Genomic DNA, 24,420 nt, shown 5'->3' with positions numbered 1-24,420 from the left:
CAGGGCCCTTCTAGCCACTAACCTGGACACATCTCGCAGCCTAAGCTGGTAGCTTCAGGTGTCCCTGTCAAGGCTACTGGCCATGGTCCAGTGGAGGGACCCGCTGCTATTGTCAGGGGGCTGCCATGGGCTTAGTTGTATTAGAAATTATTTCTTTTCGGGGGGTATGGACACTGGTGCAGAGCGCACTGCATTTCAATTACACAAAGCTCCTAACGGTATATCTGGCGCTCAGGAGTTTCCCCCTGCTTTTCTCGAGCCAGCTTGTGCTGGTCAAAACCGGCGTTATGGCTCTTGCGTGGCGGTAGGTGGATATCTTCTTGCCGTCATCAAGGCCAGAATAACCTTTTGAAGAAAACAAGTGTTTCCATTAGTATTGAACAGGAACATGAAGGCTATCAAATCTGTCAAATACTGTAACAACTGTGTAGTTTATGCTTTGGATGTAGGACCCCATTATTTTGTTGGGATCCTGGATCAATAGGACCCCATTATTTTGTTGGGATCCCAGATCAATAGGACCCCATTATTTCGTTGGGATCCCAGATCAATAGGACCCCATTATTTTGTTGGGATCCCAGATCAATAGGCCCCCGTTATTTTGTTGGGATCCCAGATCAATAGGACCCCATTATTTTGTTGGGATCCCAGATCAATAGGACCCCATTATTTCGTTAGGATCCCAGATCAATAGGCCCCCGTTATTTTGTTGGGATCCCAGATCAATAGGCCCCCGTTATTTTGTTGGGATCCCAGATCAATTTTAAGTGAGGCATACCATTACAACGTCTATATTGGTATCATTTTCACATCATATGGATATAAAAAGATGTGTCGTAAAGCATATAACACCAGACTGGCCTGACACGTAGCTAGCATTTGTAAACAGGCATATAACACCAGACTAGCCTGACATGTAGCTAGCATTTGTAACCAGGCATATAACACCAGACTAGCCTGACACGTAGCTAGCATTTGTAAACAGGCATATAACACCAGACTAGCCTGACATGTAGCTAGCATTTGTAACCAGGCATATAACACCAGACTAGCCTGACACGTAGCTAGCATTTGTCAACAGGCATATAACACCAGACTAGCCTGACACGTAGCTAGCATTTGTCAACAGGCATATAACACCAGACTAGCCTGACACGTAGCTAGCATTTGTAAACAGGCATATAACAGCATTTGTCAACAGGCATATAACACCAGACTAGCCTGACATGTAGCTAGCATTTGTAAACAGGCATATAACACCAGACTAGCCTGACACGTAGCTAGCATTTGTCAACAGGCATATAACACCAGACTAGCCTGACATGTAGCTAGCATTTGTCAACAGGCATATAACACCAGATCCGGAAGTTCAAACGTCATCGCTAGCTAGTCAAAAAGAGTGCCTCGGCCCCTCTTGCTTGGTAAGCTACTCTGGCTCCCCCTAGTGGATATACACTACACAAGGCCCCTCTTGATTGGCGAGCTACTCTGGCTCCCCCTAGTGGATATTCACTACACAAGACGCCTCTTGTTTGGTAAGCTACTCTGGCTCCCCCTAGTGGATATACACTACACAAGACTCCTCTTGTTTGGTAAGCTACTCTGGCTCCCCCTAGTGGATATACACTACACAAGACTCCTCTTGTTTGGTAAGCTACTCTGGCTCCCCCTAGTGGATATACACTACACAAGGCCACTCTTGTTTGGTAAGCTACTCTGGCTCCCCTTAGTGGATATACACTAAACAAGGCCCCTCTTGTTTGGTAAGATACTCTGGCTCCCCCTAGTGGATATACACTACACAAAGCTCATCTTGTTTGGTAAGCTACTCTGGCTCCCCCTAGTGGATATACACTACACAATGCTCCTCTTGTTTGGTAAGCTACTCTGGCTCCCCCTAGTGGATATACACTACACAAGACTCCTCTTGTTTGGTAAGCTACTCTGGCTCCCCCTAGTGGATATACACTACACAAGGCTCCTCTTGCTTGGTAAGCTACTCTCCCCCTAGTGGAAAATGTATGCATTAGAACGCAATATGGCCTCCATCTTCACTCTGACCCTCTGACACTCTGACACTCTGACCGGTTGCCTAGAAAGGCTAGAAAGATATATTGTATATACACATACAGAGCGTTCGGAAAGTATTCAGGCCCCTTGACTTTTTCCACATCTTGTTACATTACAGCCTTATTCTAAACTGGATTAAATAAAACATGTTCCTCATCAATCTACATACAATACCCCATAATGACATCACAATACCCCATAATGACATCACAATACCCCATAATGACATCACAATACCCCTTAATGGCATCACAATACCCCATAATGACATCACAATACCCCATAATGACATCACAATACCCCATAATGACATCACAATACCCCACAATGACATCACAATACCCCATAATGACATCACAATACCCCATAATGACATCACAATACCCCATAATGACATCACAATACCCCATAATGACATCACAATACCCCATAATGACAAAGAAAAAACTTTAGAACAAAAAAATCGTATTTAATAATGTATTCAGACCCTTTGATAGGATGATGGGTCTGTTGATATGAGGATGATGGGTCTGTTGATATGATGATGGGTCTGTTGATAGGATGATGGGTCTGTTGATAGGATGATGGGTCTGTTGATGTGATGATGGGTCTGTTGATAGGATGATGGGTCTGTTGATGTGATGATGGGTCTGTTGATATGATGATGGGTCTGTTGATAGGATGATGGGTCTGTTGATAGGATGATGGGTCTGTTGATAGGATGATGGGTCTGTTGATAGGATGATGGGTCTGTTGATAGGATGATGGGTCTGTTGATGTGATGATAGTCTGTTGATAGGATGATGGGTCTGTTGATGTGATGATGGGTCTGTTGATAGGATGATGGGTCTGTTGATGTGATGATGGGTCTGTTGATATGATGATGGGTCTGTTGATAGGATGATGGGTCTGTTGATAGGATGATGGGTCTGTTGATAGGATGATGGGTCTGTTGATAGGATGATGGGTCTGTTGATAGGATGATGGGTCTGTTGATAGGATGATGGGTCTGTTGATGGGATGATGGGTCTGTTGATATGAGGATGATGGGTCTGTTGATGTGAGGATGATGGGTCTGTTGATAGGATGATGGGTCTGTTGATATGAGGATGATGGGTCTGTTGATATGAGGATGATGGGTCTGTTGATATGAGGATGATGGCTCTGTTGATATGAGGATGATGGGTCTGTTGATATGAGGATGGGTCTGTTGATATGATGATGGGTCTGTTGATATGAGGATGATGGGTCTGTTGATGTGAGGATGATGGGTCTGTTGATAGGATGATGGGTCTGTTGATAGGATGATGGGTCTGTTGATATGAGGATGATGGGTCTGTTGATATGAGGATGATGGGTCTGTTGATATGAGGATGGGTCTGTTGATATGATGATGGGTCTGTTGATATGAGGATGATGGGTCTGTTGATGTGAGGATGATGGGTCTGTTGATAGGATGATGGGTCTGTTGATAGGATGATGGGTCTGTTGATAGGATGATGGGTGTGTTGATAATAGGATGATGGGTCTGTTGATATGATGATGGTTCTGTTGATAGGATGATGGGTCTGTTGATATGAGGATGATGGGTCTGTTGATAGGATGATGGGTCTGTTGATATGAGGACGATGGGTCTGTTGATATGAGGATGATGGGTCTGTTGATAGGATGATGGGTCTGTTGATATGAGGATGATGGGTCTGTTGATATGATGATGGGTCTGTTGATATGAGGATGATGGGTCTGTTGATATGAGAATGATGGGTCTGTTGATATGAGGATGATGGGTCTGTTGATAGGATGATGGGTCTGTTGATATGAGGATGATGGGTCTGTTGATATGATGATGGGTCTTTTGATATGAGGATGATGGGTCTGTTGATATGATGATGGGTCTGTTGATATGAGGATGATGGGTCTGTTGATATGAGGATGATGGGTCTCTTGATATGATGATGGGTCTGTTGATATGAGGATGATGGGTCTGTTGATATGAGGATGATGGGTCTGTTGATATGAGGATGATGGGTCTGTTGATAGGATGATGGGTCTGTTGATATGAGGATGATGGGTCTGTTGATATGATGATGGGTCTGTTGATATGATGATGGGTCTGTTGATATGATGATGGGTCTCTTTATATGATGATGGGTCTGTTGATATGAGGATGATGGGTCTGTTGATAGGTTGATGGGTCTGTTGATATGAGGATGATGGGTCTGTTGATATGAGGATGATGAGTCTGTTGATATGATGATGGGTCTGTTGATATGAGGATGATGGGTCTGTTGATATGAGGATGATGGGTCTGTTGATATGAGGATGATGGGTCTGTTGATATGAGGATGATGGGTCTGTTGATAGGATGATGGGTCTGTTGATAGGATGATGGGTCTGTTGATAGGATGATGGGTCTGTTGATAGGATGATGGGTCTGTTGATAGGATGATGGGTCTGTTGATATGATGATGGGTCTGTTGATAGGATGATGGGTCTGTTGATATGATGATGGGTCTGTTGATATGATGATGGGTCTGTTGATATGATTTATTTTATTTTCCAGTTGGTTGCGGGGGGACAGTTCAGAGTCCTCAAAGTTCCCCTGGGCTTCATCAAAGCTCTAGAATGGGTAAGTCATCTCTCTCTCTCTCTCTCCCCCCCTCTCTCCCTCACTCCTCTCTCTCTCTCTCTCTCTCCCTCTCCCCCCCCCCCCTCTCTCTCTCTCTCCCGCCACCTCCTACCCCCTTTCCCTCTCTCTCTCTGGGACCAGGAACAACACTAGGTCCAGAGTTAGTTTCTGACCAGGAACAACACTAGGTCCAGAGTTAATCTCTGACCAGGAACAACACTAGATCCAGAGTTCGTCTCTGACCAGGAACAACACTAGGTCCAGAGTTAATCTCTGACCAGGAACAACACTAGGTCCAGAGTTAATCTCTGACCAGGAACAACACTAGGTTCAGAGTTAGTCTCTAACTCGGAACAACACTAGGTCCAGAGTTAATCTCTGACCAGGAACAACACTAGGTCCAGAGTTAATCTCTGACCAGGAACAACACTAGGTCCAGAGTTAATCTCTGACCAGGAACAACACTAGGTCCAGAGTTAATCTCTGACCAGGAACAACACTAGGTTCAGAGTTAGTCTCTAACTCGGAACAACACTAGGTCCAGAGTTAATCTCTGACCAGGAACAACACTAGGTCCAGAGTTAATCTCTGACCAGGAACAACACTAGGTTCAGAGTTAGTCTCTAACTCGGAACAACACTAGGTCCAGAGTTAATCTCTGACCAGGAACAACACTAGGTTCAGAGTTAGTCTCTAACTCGGAACAACACTAGGTCCAGAGTTAGTCTCTGACCAGGAACAACACTAGGCCCAGAGTTAGTCTCTGACCAGGAACAGCACTAGGTCCAGAGTCAATCTCTTACCAGGAACAACACTAGGTTCAGAGTTAGTCTCTAACTCGGAACAACACTAGGTCCAGAGTTAGTCTCTGACCAGGAACCACACTAGGTTCAGAGTTGCTCTCTGACCAGGAACAACACTAGCCCCAGAGTTAGTCTCTGACCAGGAACAACAATAGGTCCAGAGTTAATCTCTGACCAGGAACAACACTAGATCCAGAGTTCGTCTCTGACCAGGAACAACACTAGGTCCAGAGTTAATCTCTGACCAGGAACAACACTAGGTCCAGAGTTAATCTCTGACCAGGAACAACACTAGGTTCAGAGTTAGTCTCTAACTCGGAACAACACTAGGTCCAGAGTTAATCTCTGACCAGGAACAACACTAGGTCCAGAGTTAATCTCTGACCAGGAACAACACTAGGTCCAGAGTTAATCTCTGACCAGGAACAACACTAGGTCCAGAGTTAATCTCTGACCAGGAACAACACTAGGTTCAGAGTTAGTCTCTAACTCGGAACAGCACTAGGTCCAGAGTTAATCTCTGACCAGGAACAACACTAGGTCCAGAGTTAATCTCTGACCAGGAACAACACTAGGTTCAGAGTTAGTCTCTAACTCGGAACAACACATTGGTTCCAGAGTTAATCTCTGACCAGGAACCACACTAGGTTCAGAGTTGCTCTCTGACCAGGAACAACACTAGCCCCAGAGTTAGTCTCTGACCAGGAACAACAATAGGCCCAGAGTTGGTCTCTGACCAGGAACAACACTAGGCCCAGAGTTGGTCTCTGACAAGGAACAACAACAGGCCCAGAGTTGGTCTCTGACCAGGAACAACACTAGGCCCAGAGTTGGTCTCTGACCAGGAACAACACTAGGCCCAGAGTTGGTCTCTGACCAGGAACAACACTAGGCCCAGAGTTAGTCAGTTAGTTTCATATTTAAACATTTAAAATGCACAACAATTCCATGTGAATCTGATAACTAGAATGTGTAGACTTTCCAAGATACAGTTTATGTCATCCTATCATCAGTAACCATGTCTCAGACGCCAACTGATCTGACATCATATTCATTAAGTACCAATGCATATTTTCAACTGGTTGGATTAATGAAATATGGTTCCGTTTCCCATCTTTTGATGTCACCAGAATCGCTATGTTAACAAAGGGCTTTTCAAAAGTCAACTCTAGAGTAGAGAGAGAGAGAAACGGGGGGGAAAGGTATTTATGGGGGTCATAAACATCCCCAACAGGCCAACGTCATGACACTATCCAGGAGGTGTACAGAAACAGGAGACAGGCTCCTGCTAGTATGTGCTGTTGCAGTTTGCACAAGCCAAGACTACTTAGTTATATCAAATGTCATGTGTCTATCTCTAGAGTGGCAAACAGAACTATTTCAGTGGTATTCTAGAGTAGCAAACATAACTATTTCAGTGGTATTCTAGAGTAGCAAACAGAACTATTTCAGTGGTATTCTAGAGTAGCAAACAGAACAATTTCAGTGGTATTCTAGAGTGGCAAACAGAACTATTTCAGTGGTATTCTAGAGTAGCAAACATAACTATTTCAGTGGTATTCTAGAGTAGCAGACAGCACTATTTCAGTGGTATTCTAGAGTAGCAGACAGCACTATTTCAGTGGTATTCTAGAGTAGCAGACAGCACTATTTCAGTGGTATTCTAGAGTAGCAGACAGCACTATTTCAGTGGTATTCTAGAGGAGCAAACAGCACTATTTCAGTGGTATTCTAGAGTAGCAAACAGCACTATTTCAGTGGTATTCTAGAGTAGCAGACAGCACTATTTCAGTGGTATTCTAGAGTAGCAATCAGCACTATTTCAGTGGTATTCTAGAGTAGCAAACAGCACTATTTCAGTGGTATTATAGAGTGGCAAACATAACTATTTCAGTGGTATTCTAGAGTGGCAAACAGCACTATTTCAGTGGTATTCTAAAGTAGCAAACAGCACTATTTCAGTGGTATTCTAGAGTAGCAGACAGCACTATTTCAGGGGTATTCTAGAGTAGCAAACAGCACTATTTCAGTGGTATTCTAGAGTAGCAAACAGCACTATTTCAGTGGTATTCTAGAGTAGCAAACAGCACTATTTCAGTGGTATTCTAGAGTAGCAAACAGCACTATTTCAGTGGTATTCTAGAGTAGCAAACAGCACTATTTCAGTGGTATTCTAGAGTAGCAAACAGCACTATTTCAGTGGTATTCTAGAGTAGCAAACAGCACCATTTCAGTAGTATTCTAGAGTAGCAGACAGCACTATTTCAGTGGTATTCTAGAGTAGCAAACAGCACTATTTCAGTGGTATTCTAGAGTAGCAGACAGCACTATTTCAGTTGTATTCTAGAGTAGCAATCAGCACTACTTCAGTGGTATTCTAGAGTAGCAAACAGCACTATTTCAGTGGTATTATAGAGTGGCAAACATAACTATTTCAGTGGTATTCTAGAGTGGCAAACAGCACTATTTCAGTGGTATTCTAAAGTAGCAAACAGCACTATTTCAGTGGTATTCTAGAGTAGCAGACAGCACTATTTCAGTTGTATTCTAGAGTAGCAATCAGCACTATTTCAGTGGTATTCTAGAGTAGCAGACAGCACTATTTCAGTTGTATTCTAGAGTAGCAATCAGCACTATTTCAGTGGTATTCTAGAGTAGCAAACAGCACTATTTCAGTGGTATTATAGAGTGGCAAACATAACTATTTCAGTGGTATTCTAGAGTGGCAAACAGCACTATTTCAGTGGTATTCTAAAGTAGCAAACAGCACTATTTCAGTGGTATTCTAGGGTAGCAGACAGCACTATTTCAGGGGTATTCTAGAGTAGCAAACAGCACTATTTCAGTGGTATTCTAGAGTAGCAAACAGCACTATTTCAGTGGTATTCTAGAGTAGCAAACAGCACTATTTCAGTGGTATTCTAGAGTAGCAAACAGCACTATTTCAGTGGTATTCTAGAGTAGCAAACAGCACTATTTCAGTGGTATTCTAGAGTAGCAAACAGCACTATTTCAGTGGTATTCTAGAGTAGCAAACAGCACCATTTCAGTGGTATTCTAGAGTAGCAGACAGCACTATTTCAGTGGTATTCTAGAGTAGCAAACAGCACTATTTCAGTGGTATTCTAGAGTAGCAAACAGCACTATTTCAGTGGTATTCTAGAGTGGCAAACATAACTATTTCAGTGGTATTCTAGAGTGGCAAACAGCACTGTTTCAGTGGTATTCTAAAGTAGCAAACAGCACTATTTCAGTGGTATTCTAGAGTAGCAGACAGCACTATTTCAGTGGTATTCTAGAGTAGCAGACAGCACTATTTCAGTGGTATTCTAGAGTAGCAGACAGCACTATTTCAGTGGTATTCTAGAGTAGCAAACAGCACTATTTCAGTGGTATTCTAGAGTAGCAGACAGCACTATTTCAGTGGTATTCTAGAGTAGCAGACAGCACTATTTCAGTGGTATTCTAGAGTAGCAAACAGCACTATTTCAGTGGTATTCTAGAGTAGAAAACAGCACTATTTCAGTGGTATTCTAGAGTAGCAAACAGCACTATTTCAGTGGTATTCTAGAGTAGCAGACAGCACTATTTCAGGGGTATTCTAGAGTAGCAGACAGCACTATTTCAGTGGTATTCTAGAGTAGCAGACAACACTATTTCAGTGGTATTCTAGAGTAGCAGACAACACTATTTCAGTGGTATTCTAGAGTAGCAGACAGCACTATTTCAGTGGTATTCTAGAGTAGCAAACAGCACTATTTCAGTGGTATTCTAGAGTAGAAAACAGCACTATTTCAGTGGTATTCTAGAGTAGCAAACAGCACTATTTCAGTGGTATTCTAGAGTAGCAGACAGCACTATTTCAGTGGTATTCTAGAGTAGCAATCAGCACTATTTCAGTGGTATTCTAGAGTAGCAAACAGCACTATTTCAGTGGTATTATAGAGTAGCAAACATAACTATTTCAGTGGTATTCTAGAGTGGCAAACAGCACTATTTCAGTGGTATTCTAAAGTAGCAAACAGCACTATTTCAGTGGTATTCTAGAGTAGCAGACAGCACTATTTCAGGGGTATTCTAGAGTAGCAAACAGCACTATTTCAGTGGTATTCTAGAGTAGCAAACAGCACTATTTCAGTGGTATTCTAGAGTAGCAAACAGCACTATTTCAGTGGTATTCTAGAGTAGCAAAAAGCACTATTTCAGTGGTATTCTAGAGTAGCAAACAGCACTATTTCAGTGGTATTCTAGAGTAGCAAACAGCACTATTTCAGTGGTATTCTAGAGTAGCAAACAGCACTATTTCAGTGGTATTCTAGAGTAGCAGACAGCACTATTTCAGTGGTATTCTAGAGTAGCAATCAGCACTATTTCAGTGGTATTCTAGAGTAACAAACATAACTATTTCAGTGGTATTCTAGAGTAGCAAACAGCACTATTTCAGTGGTATTCTAAAGTAGCAAACAACACTATTTCAGTGGTATTCTAGAGTAGCAGACAGCACTATTTCAGTGGTATTCTAGAGTAGCAAACAGCACTATTTCAGTGGTATTCTAGAGTAGAAAACAGCACTATTTCAGTGGTATTCTAGAGTAGCAAACAGCACTATTTCAGTGGTATTCTAGAGTAGCAAACAGCACTATTTCAGTGGTATTCTAGAGTAGCAAACAGCACTATTTCAGTGGTATTCTAGAGTAGCAAACAGCACTATTTCAGTGGTATTCTAGAGTAGCAGACAGCACTATTTCAGTGGTATTCTAGAGTAGCAATCAGCACTATTTCAGTGGTATTCTAGAGTAGCAAACAGCACTATTTCAGTGGTATTCTAGAGTAGCAGACAGCACTATTTCAGTGGTATTCTAGAGTAGCAAACAGCACTATTTCAGTGGTATTCTAGAGTAGCAGACAGCACTATTTCAGTGGTATTCTAGAGTAGCAATCAGCACTATTTCAGTGGTATTCTAGAGTAGCAAACAGCACTATTTCAGTGGTATTCTAGAGTCGCAAACATAACTATTTCAGTGGTATTCTAGAGTGGCAAACAGCACTGTTTCAGTGGTATTCTAAAGTAGCAAACAGCACTATTTCAGTGGTATTCTAGAGTAGCAGACAGCACTATTTCAGGGGTATTCTAGAGTAGCAGACAGCACTATTTCAGTGGTATTCTAGAGTAGCAAACAGCACTATTTCAGTGGTATTCTAGAGTAGCAAACAGCACTATTTCAGTGGTATTCTAGAGTAGCAAACAGAACTATTTCAATGGTATTCTAGAGTAGCAAACAGCACTATTTCAGTGGTATTCTAGAGTAGCAAACAGCACTATTTCAGTGGTATTCTAGAGTAGCAAACAGCACCATTTCAGTAGTATTCTAGAGTAGCAGACAGCACTATTTCAGTGGTATTCTAGAGTAGCAAACAGCACTATTTCAGTGGTATTCTAGAGTAGCAGACAGCACTATTTCAGTTGTATTCTAGAGTAGCAATCAGCACTACTTCAGTGGTATTCTAGAGTAGCAAACAACACTATTTCAGTGGTATTATAGAGTGGCAAACATAACTATTTCAGTGGTATTCTAGAGTGGCAAACAGCACTATTTCAGTGGTATTCTAAAGTAGCAAACAGCACTATTTCAGTGGTATTCTAGAGTAGCAGACAGCACTATTTCAGTTGTATTCTAGAGTAGCAATCAGCACTATTTCAGTAGTATTCTAGAGTAGCAGACAGCACTATTTCAGTTGTATTCTAGAGTAGCAATCAGCACTATTTCAGTGGTATTCTAGAGTAGCAAACAGCACTATTTCAGTGGTATTATAGAGTGGCAAACATAACTATTTCAGTGGTATTCTAGAGTGGCAAACAGCACTATTTCAGTGGTATTCTAAAGTAGCAAACAGCACTATTTCAGTGGTATTCTAGGGTAGCAGACAGCACTATTTCAGGGGTATTCTAGAGTAGCAAACAGCACTATTTCAGTGGTATTCTAGAGTAGCAAACAGCACTATTTCAGTGGTATTCTAGAGTAGCAAACAGCACTATTTCAGTGGTATTCTAGAGTAGCAAACAGCACTATTTCAGTGGTATTCTAGAGTAGCAAACAGCACTATTTCAGTGGTATTCTAGAGTAGCAAACAGCACCATTTCAGTGGTATTCTAGAGTAGCAAACAGCACCATTTCAGTGGTATTCTAGAGTAGCAGACAGCACTATTTCAGTGGTATTCTAGAGTAGCAATCAGCACTATTTCAGTGGTATTCTAGAGTAGCAAACAGCACTATTTCAGTGGTATTCTAGAGTGGCAAACATAACTATTTCAGTGGTATTCTAGAGTGGCAAACAGCACTGTTTCAGTGGTATTCTAAAGTAGCAAACAGCACTATTTCAGTGGTATTCTAGAGTAGCAGACAGCACTATTTCAGTGGTATTCTAGAGTAGCAGACAGCACTATTTCAGTGGTATTCTAGAGTAGCAGACAGCACTATTTCAGTGGTATTCTAGAGTAGCAAACAGCACTATTTCAGTGGTATTCTAGAGTAGCAGACAGCACTATTTCAGTGGTATTCTAGAGTAGCAGACAGCACTATTTCAGTGGTATTCTAGAGTAGCAAACAGCACTATTTCAGTGGTATTCTAGAGTAGAAAACAGCACTATTTCAGTGGTATTCTAGAGTAGCAAACAGCACTATTTCAGTGGTATTCTAGAGTAGCAGACAGCACTATTTCAGGGGTATTCTAGAGTAGCAGACAGCACTATTTCAGTGGTATTCTAGAGTAGCAGACAACACTATTTCAGTGGTATTCTAGAGTAGCAGACAACACTATTTCAGTGGTATTCTAGAGTAGCAGACAGCACTATTTCAGTGGTATTCTAGAGTAGCAAACAGCACTATTTCAGTGGTATTCTAGAGTAGAAAACAGCACTATTTCAGTGGTATTCTAGAGTAGCAAACAGCACTATTTCAGTGGTATTCTAGAGTAGCAGACAGCACTATTTCAGTGGTATTCTAGAGTAGCAATCAGCACTATTTCAGTGGTATTCTAGAGTAGCAAACAGCACTATTTCAGTGGTATTATAGAGTAGCAAACATAACTATTTCAGTGGTATTCTAGAGTGGCAAACAGCACTATTTCAGTGGTATTCTAAAGTAGCAAACAGCACTATTTCAGTGGTATTCTAGAGTAGCAGACAGCACTATTTCAGGGGTATTCTAGAGTAGCAAACAGCACTATTTCAGTGGTATTCTAGAGTAGCAAACAGCACTATTTCAGTGGTATTCTAGAGTAGCAAACAGCACTATTTCAGTGGTATTCTAGAGTAGCAAAAAGCACTATTTCAGTGGTATTCTAGAGTAGCAAACAGCACTATTTCAGTGGTATTCTAGAGTAGCAAACAGCACTATTTCAGTGGTATTCTAGAGTAGCAAACAGCACTATTTCAGTGGTATTCTAGAGTAGCAGACAGCACTATTTCAGTGGTATTCTAGAGTAGCAATCAGCACTATTTCAGTGGTATTCTAGAGTAACAAACATAACTATTTCAGTGGTATTCTAGAGTAGCAAACAGCACTATTTCAGTGGTATTCTAAAGTAGCAAACAGCACTATTTCAGTGGTATTCTAGAGTAGCAGACAGCACTATTTCAGTGGTATTCTAGAGTAGCAAACAGCACTATTTCAGTGGTATTCTAGAGTAGAAAACAGCACTATTTCAGTGGTATTCTAGAGTAGCAAACAGCACTATTTCAGTGGTATTCTAGAGTAGCAAACAGCACTATTTCAGTGGTATTCTAGAGTAGCAAACAGCACTATTTCAGTGGTATTCTAGAGTAGCAAACAGCACTATTTCAGTGGTATTCTAGAGTAGCAGACAGCACTATTTCAGTGGTATTCTAGAGTAGCAATCAGCACTATTTCAGTGGTATTCTAGAGTAGCAAACAGCACTATTTCAGTGGTATTCTAGAGTAGCAGACAGCACTATTTCAGTGGTATTCTAGAGTAGCAAACAGCACTATTTCAGTGGTATTCTAGAGTAGCAGACAGCACTATTTCAGTGGTATTCTAGAGTAGCAATCAGCACTATTTCAGTGGTATTCTAGAGTAGCAAACAGCACTATTTCAGTGGTATTCTAGAGTGGCAAACATAACTATTTCAGTGGTATTCTAGAGTGGCAAACAGCACTGTTTCAGTGGTATTCTAAAGTAGCAAACAGCACTATTTCAGTGGTATTCTAGAGTAGCAGACAGCACTATTTCAGGGGTATTCTAGAGTAGCAGACAGCACTATTTCAGTGGTATTCTAGAGTAGCAAACAGCACTATTTCAGTGGTATTCTAGAGTAGCAAACAGCACTATTTCAGTGGTATTCTAGAGTAGCAAACAGAACTATTTCAATGGTATTCTAGAGTAGCAAACAGCACTATTTCAGTGGTATTCTAGAGTAGCAAACAGCACTATTTCAGTGGTATTCTAGAGTAGCAAACAGCACCATTTCAGTAGTATTCTAGAGTAGCAGACAGCACTATTTCAGTGGTATTCTAGAGTAGCAAACAGCACTATTTCAGTGGTATTCTAGAGTAGCAGACAGCACTATTTCAGTTGTATTCTAGAGTAGCAATCAGCACTATTTCAGTAGTATTCTAGAGTAGCAGACAGCACTATTTCAGTTGTATTCTAGAGTAGCAATCAGCACTATTTCAGTGGTATTCTAGAGTAGCAAACAGCACTATTTCAGTGGTATTATAGAGTGGCAAACATAACTATTTCAGTGGTATTCTAGAGTGGCAAACAGCACTATTTCAGTGGTATTCTAAAGTAGCAAACAGCACTATTTCAGTGGTATTCTAGAGTAGCAGACAGCACTATTTCAGTTGTATTCTAGAGTAGCAATCAGCACTATTTCAGTAGTATTCTAGAGTAGCAGACAGCACTATTTCAGTTGTATTCTAGAGTAGCAATCAGCACTATTTCAGTAGTATTCTAGAGTAGCAGACAGCACTATTTCAGTTGTATTCTAGAGTAGCAATCAGCACTATTTCAGTGGTATTCTAGAGTAGCAAACAGCACTATTTCAGTGGTATTATAGAGTGGCAAACATAACTATTTCAGTGGTATTCTAGAGTGGCAAACAGCACTATTTCAGTGGTATTCTAAAGTAGCAAACAGCACTATTTCAGTGGTATTCTAGGGTAGCAGACAGCACTATTTCAGGGGTATTCTAGAGTAGCAAACAGCACTATTTCAGTGGTATTCTAGAGTAGCAAACAGCACTATTTCAGTGGTATTCTAGAGTAGCAAACAGCACTATTTCAGTGGTATTCTAGAGTAGCAAACAGCACTATTTCAGTGGTATTCTAGAGTAGCAAACAGCACTATTTCAGTGGTATTCTAGAGTAGCAAACAGCACCATTTCAGTGGTATTCTAGAGTAGCAAACAGCACCATTTCAGTGGTATTCTAGAGTAGCAGACAGCACTATTTCAGTGGTATTCTAGAGTAGCAATCAGCACTATTTCAGTGGTATTCTAGAGTAGCAAACAGCACTATTTCAGTGGTATTCTAGAGTGGCAAACATAACTATTTCAGTGGTATTCTAGAGTGGCAAACAGCACTGTTTCAGTGGTATTCTAAAGTAGCAAACAGCACTATTTCAGTGGTATTCTAGAGTAGCAGACAGCACTATTTCAGTGGTATTCTAGAGTAGCAGACAGCACTATTTCAGTGGTATTCTAGAGTAGCAGACAGCACTATTTCAGTGGTATTCTAGAGTAGCAAACAGCACTATTTCAGTGGTATTCTAGAGTAGCAGACAGCACTATTTCAGTGGTATTCTAGAGTAGCAGACAGCACTATTTCAGTGGTATTCTAGAGTAGCAAACAGCACTATTTCAGTGGTATTCTAGAGTAGAAAACAGCACTATTTCAGTGGTATTCTAGAGTAGCAAACAGCACTATTTCAGTGGTATTCTAGAGTAGCAGACAGCACTATTTCAGGGGTATTCTAGAGTAGCAGACAGCACTATTTCAGTGGTATTCTAGAGTAGCAGACAACACTATTTCAGTGGTATTCTAGAGTAGCAGACAACACTATTTCAGTGGTATTCTAGAGTAGCAGACAGCACTATTTCAGTGGTATTCTAGAGTAGCAAACAGCACTATTTCAGTGGTATTCTAGAGTAGAAAACAGCACTATTTCAGTGGTATTCTAGAGTAGCAAACAGCACTATTTCAGTGGTATTCTAGAGTAGCAGACAGCACTATTTCAGTGGTATTCTAGAGTAGCAATCAGCACTATTTCAGTGGTATTCTAGAGTAGCAAACAGCACTATTTCAGTGGTATTATAGAGTAGCAAACATAACTATTTCAGTGGTATTCTAGAGTGGCAAACAGCACTATTTCAGTGGTATTCTAAAGTAGCAAACAGCACTATTTCAGTGGTATTCTAGAGTAGCAGACAGCACTATTTCAGGGGTATTCTAGAGTAGCAAACAGCACTATTTCAGTGGTATTCTAGAGTAGCAAACAGCACTATTTCAGTGGTATTCTAGAGTAGCAAACAGCACTATTTCAGTGGTATTCTAGAGTAGCAAAAAGCACTATTTCAGTGGTATTCTAGAGTAGCAAACAGCACTATTTCAGTGGTATTCTAGAGTAGCAAACAGCACTATTTCAGTGGTATTCTAGAGTAGCAAACAGCACTATTTCAGTGGTATTCTAGAGTAGCAGACAGCACTATTTCAGTGGTATTCTAGAGTAGCAATCAGCACTATTTCAGTGGTATTCTAGAGTAACAAACATAACTATTTCAGTGGTATTCTAGAGTAGCAAACAGCACTATTTCAGTGGTATTCTAAAGTAGCAAACAGCACTATTTCAGTGGTATTCTAGAGTAGCAGACAGCACTATTTCAGTGGTATTCTAGAGTAGCAAACAGCACTATTTCAGTGGTATTCTAGAGTAGAAAACAGCACTATTTCAGTGGTATTCTAGAGTAGCAAACAGCACTATTTCAGTGGTATTCTAGAGTAGCAAACAGCACTATTTCAGTGGTATTCTAGAGTAGCAAACAGCACTATTTCAGTGGTATTCTAGAGTAGCAAACAGCACTATTTCAGTGGTATTCTAGAGTAGCAGACAGCACTATTTCAGTGGTATTCTAGAGTAGCAATCAGCACTATTTCAGTGGTATTCTAGAGTAGCAAACAGCACTATTTCAGTGGTATTCTAGAGTAGCAGACAGCACTATTTCAGTGGTATTCTAGAGTAGCAAACAGCACTATTTCAGTGGTATTCTAGAGTAGCAGACAGCACTATTTCAGTGGTATTCTAGAGTAGCAATCAGCACTATTTCAGTGGTATTCTAGAGTAGCAAACAGCACTATTTCAGTGGTATTCTAGAGTGGCAAACATAACTATTTCAGTGGTATTCTAGAGTGGCAAACAGCACTGTTTCAGTGGTATTCTAAAGTAGCAAACAGCACTATTTCAGTGGTATTCTAGAGTAGCAGACAGCACTATTTCAGTGGTATTCTAGAGTAGCAGACAGCACTATTTCAGTGGTATTCTAGAGTAGCAGACAGCACTATTTCAGTGGTATTCTAGAGTAGCAAACAGCACTATTTCAGTGGTATTCTAGAGTAGCAGACAGCACTATTTCAGTGGTATTCTAGAGTAGCAGACAGCACTATTTCAGTGGTATTCTAGAGTAGCAAACAGCACTATTTCAGTGGTATTCTAGAGTAGAAAACAGCACTATTTCAGTGGTATTCTAGAGTAGCAAACAGCACTATTTCAGTGGTATTCTAGAGTAGAAAACAGCACTATTTCAGTGGTATTCTAGAGTAGCAAACAGCACTATTTCAGTGGTATTCTAGAGTAGCAGACAGCACTATTTCAGTGGTATTCTAGAGTAGCAATCAGCACTATTTCAGTGGTATTCTAGAGTAGCAAACAGCACTATTTCAGTGGTATTATAGAGTAGCAAACATAACTATTTCAGTGGTATTCTAGAGTGGCAAACAGCACTATTTCAGTGGTATTCTAAAGTAGCAAACAGCACTATTTCAGTGGTATTCTAGAGTAGCAGACAGCACTATTTCAGGGGTATTCTAGAGTAGCAAACAGCACTATTTCAGTGGTATTCTAGAGTAGCAAACAGCACTATTTCAGTGGTATTCTAGAGTAGCAAACAGCACTATTTCAGTGGTATTCTAGAGTAGCAAAAAGCACTATTTCAGTGGTATTCTAGAGTAGCAAACAGCACTATTTCAGTGGTATTCTAGAGTAGCAAACAGCACTATTTCAGTGGTATTCTAGAGTAGCAAACAGCACTATTTCAGTGGTATTCTAGAGTAGCAGACAGCACTATTTCAGTGGTATTCTAGAGTAGCAATCAGCACTATTTCAGTGGTATTCTAGAGTAACAAACATAACTATTTCAGTGGTATTCTAGAGTAGCAAACAGCACTATTTCAGTGGTATTCTAAAGTAGCAAACAGCACTATTTCAGTGGTATTCTAGAGTAGCAGACAGCACTATTTCAGTGGTATTCTAGAGTAGCAAACAGCACTATTTCAGTGGTATTCTAGAGTAGAAAACAGCACTATTTCAGTGGTATTCTAGAGTAGCAAACAGCACTATTTCAGTGGTATTCTAGAGTAGCAAACAGCACTATTTCAGTGGTATTCTAGAGTAGCAAACAGCACTATTTCAGTGGTATTCTAGAGTAGCAAACAGCACTATTTCAGTGGTATTCTAGAGTAGCAGACAGCACTATTTCAGTGGTATTCTAGAGTAGCAATCAGCACTATTTCAGTGGTATTCTAGAGTAGCAAACAGCACTATTTCAGTGGTATTCTAGAGTAGCAGACAGCACTATTTCAGTGGTATTCTAGAGTAGCAAACAGCACTATTTCAGTGGTATTCTAGAGTAGCAAACAGCACTATTTCAGTGGTATTCTAGAGTGGTAAACATAACTATTTCAGTGGTATTCTAGAGTGGCAAACAGCACTGTTTCAGTGGTATTCTAAAGTAGCAAACAGCACTATTTCAGTGGTATTCTAGAGTAGCAGACAGCACTATTTCAGTGGTATTCTAGAGTAGCAATCAGCACTATTTCAGTGGTATTCTAGAGTAGCAAACAGCACTATTTCAGTGGTATTCTAGAGTGGCAAACATAACTATTTCAGTGGTATTCTAGAGTGGCAAACAGCACTGTTTCAGTGGTATTCTAAAGTAGCAAACAACACTATTTCAGTGGTATTCTAGAGTAGCAGACAGCACTATTTCAGTGGTATTCTAGAGTAGCAGACAGCACTATTTCAGTGGTATTCTAGAGTAGCAGACAGCACTATTTCAGTGGTATTCTAGAGTAGCAAACAGCACTATTTCAGTGGTATTCTAGAGTAGCAGACAGCACTATTTCAGTGGTATTCTAGAGTAGCAGACAGCACTATTTCAGTGGTATTCTAGAGTAGCAAACAGCACTATTTCAGTGGTATTCTAGAGTAGAAAACAGCACTATTTCAGTGGTATTCTAGAGTAGCAAACAGCACTATTTCAGTGGTATTCTAGAGTAGCAGACAGCACTATTTCAGGGGTATTCTAGAGTAGCAGACAGCACTATTTCAGTGGTATTCTAGAGTAGCAGACAACACTATTTCAGTGGTATTCTAGAGTAGCAGACAACACTATTTCAGTGGTATTCTAGAGTAGCAGACAGCACTATTTCAGTGGTATTCTAGAGTAGCAAACAGCACTATTTCAGTGGTATTCTAGAGTAGAAAACAGCACTATTTCAGTGGTATTCTAGAGTAGCAAACAGCACTATTTCAGTGGTATTCTAGAGTAGCAGACAGCACTATTTCAGTGGTATTCTAGAGTAGCAATCAGCACTATTTCAGTGGTATTCTAGAGTAGCAAACAGCACTATTTCAGTGGTATTATAGAGTAGCAAACATAACTATTTCAGTGGTATTCTAGAGTGGCAAACAGCACTATTTCAGTGGTATTCTAAAGTAGCAAACAGCACTATTTCAGTGGTATTCTAGAGTAGCAGACAGCACTATTTCAGGGGTATTCTAGAGTAGCAGACAGCACTATTTCAGTGGTATTCTAGAGTAGCAAACAGCACTATTTCAGTGGTATTCTAGAGTGGCAAACATAACTATTTCAGTGGTATTCTAGAGTGGCAAACAGCACTGTTTCAGTGGTATTCTAAAGTAGCAAACAGCACTATTTCAGTGGTATTCTAGAGTAGCAGACAGCACTATTTCAGTGGTATTCTAGAGTAGCAGACAGCACTATTTCAGTGGTATTCTAGAGTAGCAGACAGCACTATTTCAGTGGTATTCTAGAGTAGCAAACAGCACTATTTCAGTGGTATTCTAGAGTAGCAGACAGCACTATTTCAGTGGTATTCTAGAGTAGCAGACAGCACTATTTCAGTGGTATTCTAGAGTAGCAAACAGCACTATTTCAGTGGTATTCTAGAGTAGAAAACAGCACTATTTCAGTGGTATTCTAGAGTAGCAAACAGCACTATTTCAGTGGTATTCTAGAGTAGCAGACAGCACTATTTCAGGGGTATTCTAGAGTAGCAGACAGCACTATTTCAGTGGTATTCTAGAGTAGCAGACAACACTATTTCAGTGGTATTCTAGAGTAGCAGACAACACTATTTCAGTGGTATTCTAGAGTAGCAGACAGCACTATTTCAGTGGTATTCTAGAGTTGCAAACAGCACTATTTCAGTGGTATTCTAGAGTAGAAAACAGCACTATTTCAGTGGTATTCTAGAGTAGCAAACAGCACTATTTCAGTGGTATTCTAGAGTAGCAGACAGCACTATTTCAGTGGTATTCTAGAGTAGCAATCAGCACTATTTCAGTGGTATTCTAGAGTAGCAAACAGCACTATTTCAGTGGTATTATAGAGTAGCAAACATAACTATTTCAGTGGTATTCTAGAGTGGCAAACAGCACTATTTCAGTGGTATTCTAAAGTAGCAAACAGCACTATTTCAGTGGTATTCTAGAGTAGCAGACAGCACTATTTCAGGGGTATTCTAGAGTAGCAGACAGCACTATTTCAGTGGTATTCTAGAGTAGCAAACAGCACTATTTCAGTGGTATTCTAGAGTAGCAAACAGCACTATTTCAGTGGTATTCTAGAGTAGCAAACAGCACTATTTCAGTGGTATTCTAGAGTAGCAAACAGCACTATTTCAGTGGTATTCTAGAGTAGCAGACAGCACTATTTCAGTGGTATTCTAGAGTAGCAATCAGCACTATTTCAGTGGTATTCTAGAGTAGCAAACAGCACTATTTCAGTGGTATTCTAGAGTAGCAGACAGCACTATTTCAGTGGTATTCTAGAGTAGCAAACAGCACTATTTCAGTGGTATTCTAGAGTAGCAAACAGCACTATTTCAGTGGTATTCTAGAGTGGTAAACATAACTATTTCAGTGGTATTCTAGAGTGGCAAACAGCACTGTTTCAGTGGTATTCTAGAGTAGCAGACAGCACTATTTCAGTGGTATTCTAGAGTAGCAATCAGCACTATTTCAGTGGTATTCTAGAGTAGCAAACAGCACTATTTCAGTGGTATTCTAGAGTGGCAAACATAACTATTTCAGTGGTATTCTAGAGTGGCAAACAGCACTGTTTCAGTGGTATTCTAAAGTAGCAAACAGCACTATTTCAGTGGTATTCTAGAGTAGCAGACAGCACTATTTCAGTGGTATTCTAGAGTAGCAGACAGCACTATTTCAGTGGTATTCTAGAGTAGCAGACAGCACTATTTCAGTGGTATTCTAGAGTAGCAAACAGCACTATTTCAGTGGTATTCTAGAGTAGCAGACAGCACTATTTCAGTGGTATTCTAGAGTTGCAGACAGCACTATTTCAGTGGTATTCTAGAGTAGCAAACAGCACTATTTCAGTGGTATTCTAGAGTAGAAAACAGCACTATTTCAGTGGTATTCTAGAGTAGCAAACAGCACTATTTCAGTGGTATTCTAGAGTAGCAGACAGCACTATTTCAGGGGTATTCTAGAGTAGCAGACAGCACTATTTCAGTGGTATTCTAGAGTAGCAGACAACACTATTTCAGTGGTATTCTAGAGTAGCAGACAACACTATTTCAGTGGTATTCTAGAGTAGCAGACAGCACTATTTCAGTGGTATTCTAGAGTAGCAAACAGCACTATTTCAGTGGTATTCTAGAGTAGAAAACAGCACTATTTCAGTGGTATTCTAGAGTAGCAAACAGCACTATTTCAGTGGTATTCTAGAGTAGCAGACAGCACTATTTCAGTGGTATTCTAGAGTAGCAATCAGCACTATTTCAGTGGTATTCTAGAGTAGCAAACAGCACTATTTCAGTGGTATTATAGAGTAGCAAACATAACTATTTCAGTGGTATTCTAGAGTGGCAAACAGCACTATTTCAGTGGTATTCTAAAGTAGCAAACAGCACTATTTCAGTGGTATTCTAGAGTAGCAGACAGCACTATTTCAGGGGTATTCTAGAGTAGCAGACAGCACTATTTCAGTGGTATTCTAGAGTAGCACACAGCACTATTTCAGTGGTATTCTAGAGTAGCAAACAGCACTATTTCAGTGGTATTCTAGAGTAGCAAACAGCACTATTTCAGTGGTATTCTAGAGTAGCAGACAGCACTATTTCAGTGGTATTCTAGAGTAGCAATCAGCACTATTTCAGTGGTATTCTAGAGTAGCAAACAGCACTATTTCAGTGGTATTCTAGAGTAGCAGACAGCACTATTTCAGTGGTATTCTAGAGTAGCAAACAGCACTATTTCAGTGGTATTCTAAAGTAGCAAACAGCACTATTTCAGTGGTATTCTAGAGTAGCAAACAGCACTATTTCAGTGGTATTCTAAAGTAGCAAACAGCACTATTTCAGTGGTATTCTAGAGTAGCAGACAGCACTATTTCAGTGGTATTCTAGAGTAGCAGACAGCACTATTTCAGTGGTATTCGCCTACTGCAGTGATTCGCCAACCAGGGCTGCTAGAACCCTGTACGCTGTACTATGGCCCTCACACAAAACAGGAGACAAACTATCCTCATGAGAGATTGACTTCTACGTGAGTCACAACTGACAAACTGAAAGTTTAATGCAAAAAAACAAACAATTGAAAGGCAGCCACCGCCGTACCGGTGGGACCTCTCGTCCTACAACACTTCAGATTCACTTCCGTCTTATCTGTTGATGTGCTTTTTGAATATGTAATTAACCGTAACAACAACAACATAACCTGAGAGAGTCATGACGACATGTGGTGGCCGCGGTGAGTCATGACACCCTGCCCAGGTCATCACAGTCTGTCCAGGGAATATTACAACAGTACCAGCTAGATAACTCTGGTGACACACATCAACACCAAGATAATGAATAACTACAGTTTGGTATCCAAACTGACCATGCGTTTCACCGTTTTGTGTGTATTCTATGTAACATAGATTCTGAAAGCAGAAAACAGTGGGATTAGACCTAGACGGGTAGCAGCAGTGCTTCCTAATCTGGAAGGCTACTTCAATAGGATGGCCGGTGAGATTATTGTGTTTGTTGTCGCTTGGGGTCGTGAGTGGCCCCCAGGCTGTTGCCCCTCCCACACAAGCATATACACACAGACACACACACACACACGCACGCACGCACGCACACACACACACACACACACACACACACACACACACACACACACACACACACACACACACACACACACACACCAGTAGACAGACAGATGGCATTGAAATGAGGTGGAAACATAATTGATTCAACCATTGTGTGCCCAGTGGGTTTGAGGTGCCCAGTGGGTTTGTTTTCATGAATGCATTTCTTCCTCCTATTACAGTACAAGGTTGATTACTTTACTACAGGGTTGATTACTTTACTACAAGGTTGATTACTTTACTACCAGGTTGATTACTTTACTACAGGGTTGATTACTTTACTACAGGGTTGATTACTTTACTACAGGGTTGATTACTTTACTACATGGTTGATTACTTTACTACACAGTTGATTACTTTACTACAGGGTTGATTACTTTACTACAGGGTTGATTACTTTACTACCAGGTTGATTACTTTACTACAGGGTTGATTACTTTACTACCAGGTTGATTACTTTACTACAAGGTTGATTACTTTACTACCAGGTTGATTACTTTACTACAAGGTTGATTACTTTACTACAGGGTTGATTACTTTACTACAGGGTTGATTACTTTACTACAAGGTTGATTACTTTACTACAAGGTTGATTACTTTACTACAGGGTTGATTACTTTACTACAGGGTTGATTACTTTACTACACGGTTGATTACTGCAGATGTAGCCAGGGCAATACATTTCAATGACCGTACTGTGAGACGCCTAAGACAGCGCTACAGGGAGACAGGACGGACAGCTGATCGTCCTCGCAGTGGCAGACCACGTGTAACAACACCTGCACAGGATCGGTACATCCAAACATCACACCTGCGGGACAGGTACAGTATGGCAACAACAACTGCCCGAGTTACACCAGGAACGCACAATCCCTCCATCAGTGCTCAGACTGTCCGCAATATGCTGAGAGAGACTGGACTGAGGGCTTGTAGGCCTGTTGTAAGGCAGGTCCTCACCAGAAATCACCAGCAACAACTTCGCCTATGGGCACAAACCCACCGTCGCTGGACCAGACAGGACTGGCAAAAAATGCTCTTCACTGATCAGTCACGGTTTTGTCTCAACAGGGGTGATAGTTAGATTCGCGTTTATCGTCAAAGGATTAAAAAACAACAACATTTATTTCACCTTTATTTAACCAGGTAGGCCAGTTGAGAACAAGTTCTCATTTACAACTGCGACCTGGCCAAGATAAAGCAAAGCAGTGCGACAAAAAACA

The 24,420-nt window shown here is 40.7% G+C and overlaps 1 protein-coding gene across 1 annotated transcript in view; it reads left to right on the top strand.

Annotated features, from left to right (window-relative positions):
• LOC139367393 (synaptophysin-like) overlaps window positions 1–24,420 on the top strand; it is a 46,476-nt gene that overhangs the window by 8,603 nt on the left and 13,453 nt on the right. Inside the window, exon 4 of the mRNA XM_071105588.1 lies at window positions 4,634–4,699. Coding sequence (XP_070961689.1) covers window positions 4,634–4,699 — 66 coding nt within the window. The remainder of the gene's footprint in view (window positions 1–4,633; window positions 4,700–24,420) is intronic.

This window comes from Oncorhynchus clarkii, chromosome 16, assembly GCF_045791955.1.
Source record: "Oncorhynchus clarkii lewisi isolate Uvic-CL-2024 chromosome 16, UVic_Ocla_1.0, whole genome shotgun sequence".
NCBI lineage: Eukaryota > Metazoa > Chordata > Actinopteri > Salmoniformes > Salmonidae > Oncorhynchus > Oncorhynchus clarkii.
Note: the sequence above shows the minus strand (reverse complement) of the source record. Positions and strands in the feature narration are given on the sequence as shown.